Genomic DNA, 1,834 nt, shown 5'->3' on the forward strand with positions numbered 1-1,834 from the left:
TTGCATGTGCTGTGAGGATTTGCAGCGCGTTTCTTCGTTTGCATGTGTTGTGAGGATTTGCAGCGCGTTTCTTCGTTTGCATGTGTTGTGAGGATTTGCAGCGCGTTTCTTCGTTTGCATGTGTTGTGAGGATTTGCAGCGCGTTTCTTCGTTTGCATGTGTTGTGAGGATTTGCAGCGCGTTTCTTCGTTTGCATGTGTTGTGAGGATTTGCAGCGCGTTTCTTCGTTTGCATGTGTTGTGAGGATTTGCAGCGCGTTTCTTCGTTTGCATGTGTTGTGAGGATTTGCAGCGCGTTTCTTCGTTTGCATGTGTTGTGAGGATTTGCAGCGCGTTTCTTCGTTTGCATGTGTTGTGAGGATTTGCAGCGCGTTTCTTCGTTTGCATGTGTTGTGAGGATTTGCAGCGCGTTTCTTCGTTTGCATGTGTTGTGAGGATTTGCAGCGCGTTTCTTCGTTTGCATGTGTTGTGAGGATTTGCAGCGCGTTTCTTCGTTTGCATGTGTTGTGAGGATTTGCAGCGCGTTTCTTCGTTTGCATGTGTTGTGAGGATTTGCAGCGCGTTTCTTCGTTTGCATGTGTTGTGAGGATTTGCAGCGCGTTTCTTCGTTTGCATGTGTTGTGAGGATTTGCAGCGCGTTTCTTCGTTTGCATGTGTTGTGAGGATTTGCAGCGCGTTTCTTCGTTTGCATGTGTTGTGAGGATTTGCAGCGCGTTTCTTCGTTTGCATGTGTTGTGAGGATTTGCAGCGCGTTTCTTCGTTTGCATGTGTTGTGAGGATTTGCAGCGCGTTTCTTCGTTTGCATGTGTTGTGAGGATTTGCAGCGCGTGTGTTGTCAAACTGATGAAGATGTTTTCTTAATTTGCTGGTGTTTTTTCAATTTGCATGTGTTTTCTTAAGTTGCAGCGCGTTGAGCTCTCTCGGCCACCGTAGTTTGGACTCTCATTCTGACGGCACCCATTCACTCCAGAGGGCGAGCAAGTGATGTAAGGGTAAATTTCTCCCAATCTGTTCTGATAAAGAAACAAACTCATCTATATCTCAGATCGTCTGAGGGTGCGTAAACTTTCAGCAACTTCACATTGTCTACTCCTTTAAGATTTTTACATCACAGCTTGGTTTAATTCAGTCTTACTTTCTCAACACAGCGATTTCGTTCTCCAGGTTGACGTCCTTTTTGTTTTTCTTCTTCACACACTTCAGTGCAAAAAGCTTCCCTGTTTTTCTCTCCTTCACCATGAAGACCTCTGAGAACGCTCCCCTGGAGAAAGCAAAGACAGAAAGATGAGGTAAGGTCAAATGTGCAATTACCTGGGATTATATTTTTCTCGATCTGAGAGAGGGCATGATCCTGGTTTATGTGATGCCGGTGTGGCACTTCCCCCTGAGAGCAAAGCAGGTTTTAATGAAGGTGAGGATGTGACCTTTGAAACCCTGCCGAGATAATAATCTCTGTTTAATAACAGCTAGAAGTGCTTGTAGCGTTGCCAGCATGTGAAAGTGGCCAGGGCTCTGGGGAGATCTGGTATGAAGTAATGTGTGAAGAAATTACTATTAGTGAAATTGATTTGATCGGACATGAGGGTGGACACTTTTGAATTAGGACAGCAAGAAAATGCCCAGCAATGTAATTTTAGTATTATTTATATGCCATTGTAGCATTTATTTATTTATTTATTATCAGCTTTTATTTTTAAATTTTCAGGTTTCATTTTAGTTTTAGTTCAATTTTTAGTCATTTTTTACTTAAAGGTGCTGTATGTAAGTTTTTTTGACTCTACTAAAGCATAAAAATACCATAATATGTTTGCAGATATTTAAGAAACATGCTAAGT

At 42.5% G+C, this 1,834-nt stretch overlaps 1 protein-coding gene across 4 annotated transcripts in view; it reads right to left on the minus strand.

Annotated features, from left to right (window-relative positions):
- The window catches only part of camk1gb (calcium/calmodulin-dependent protein kinase IGb), a 27,031-nt gene that overhangs the window by 15,847 nt on the left and 9,350 nt on the right, over positions 1-1,834 (minus strand). For all 4 annotated transcript variants that reach the window (XM_016454714.1, XM_016454715.1, XM_016454716.1 and 1 more), the window contains exon 3: positions 1,135-1,260. In XM_016454714.1, coding sequence (XP_016310200.1) covers positions 1,135-1,260 — 126 coding nt within the window. The remainder of the gene's footprint in view (positions 1-1,134; positions 1,261-1,834) is intronic.

This window comes from Sinocyclocheilus anshuiensis, unplaced genomic scaffold (assembly GCF_001515605.1).
Source record: "Sinocyclocheilus anshuiensis isolate Anshui unplaced genomic scaffold, SAMN03320099.WGS_v1.1 scaffold67, whole genome shotgun sequence".
Taxonomy (NCBI): Eukaryota; Metazoa; Chordata; class Actinopteri; order Cypriniformes; family Cyprinidae; genus Sinocyclocheilus; species Sinocyclocheilus anshuiensis.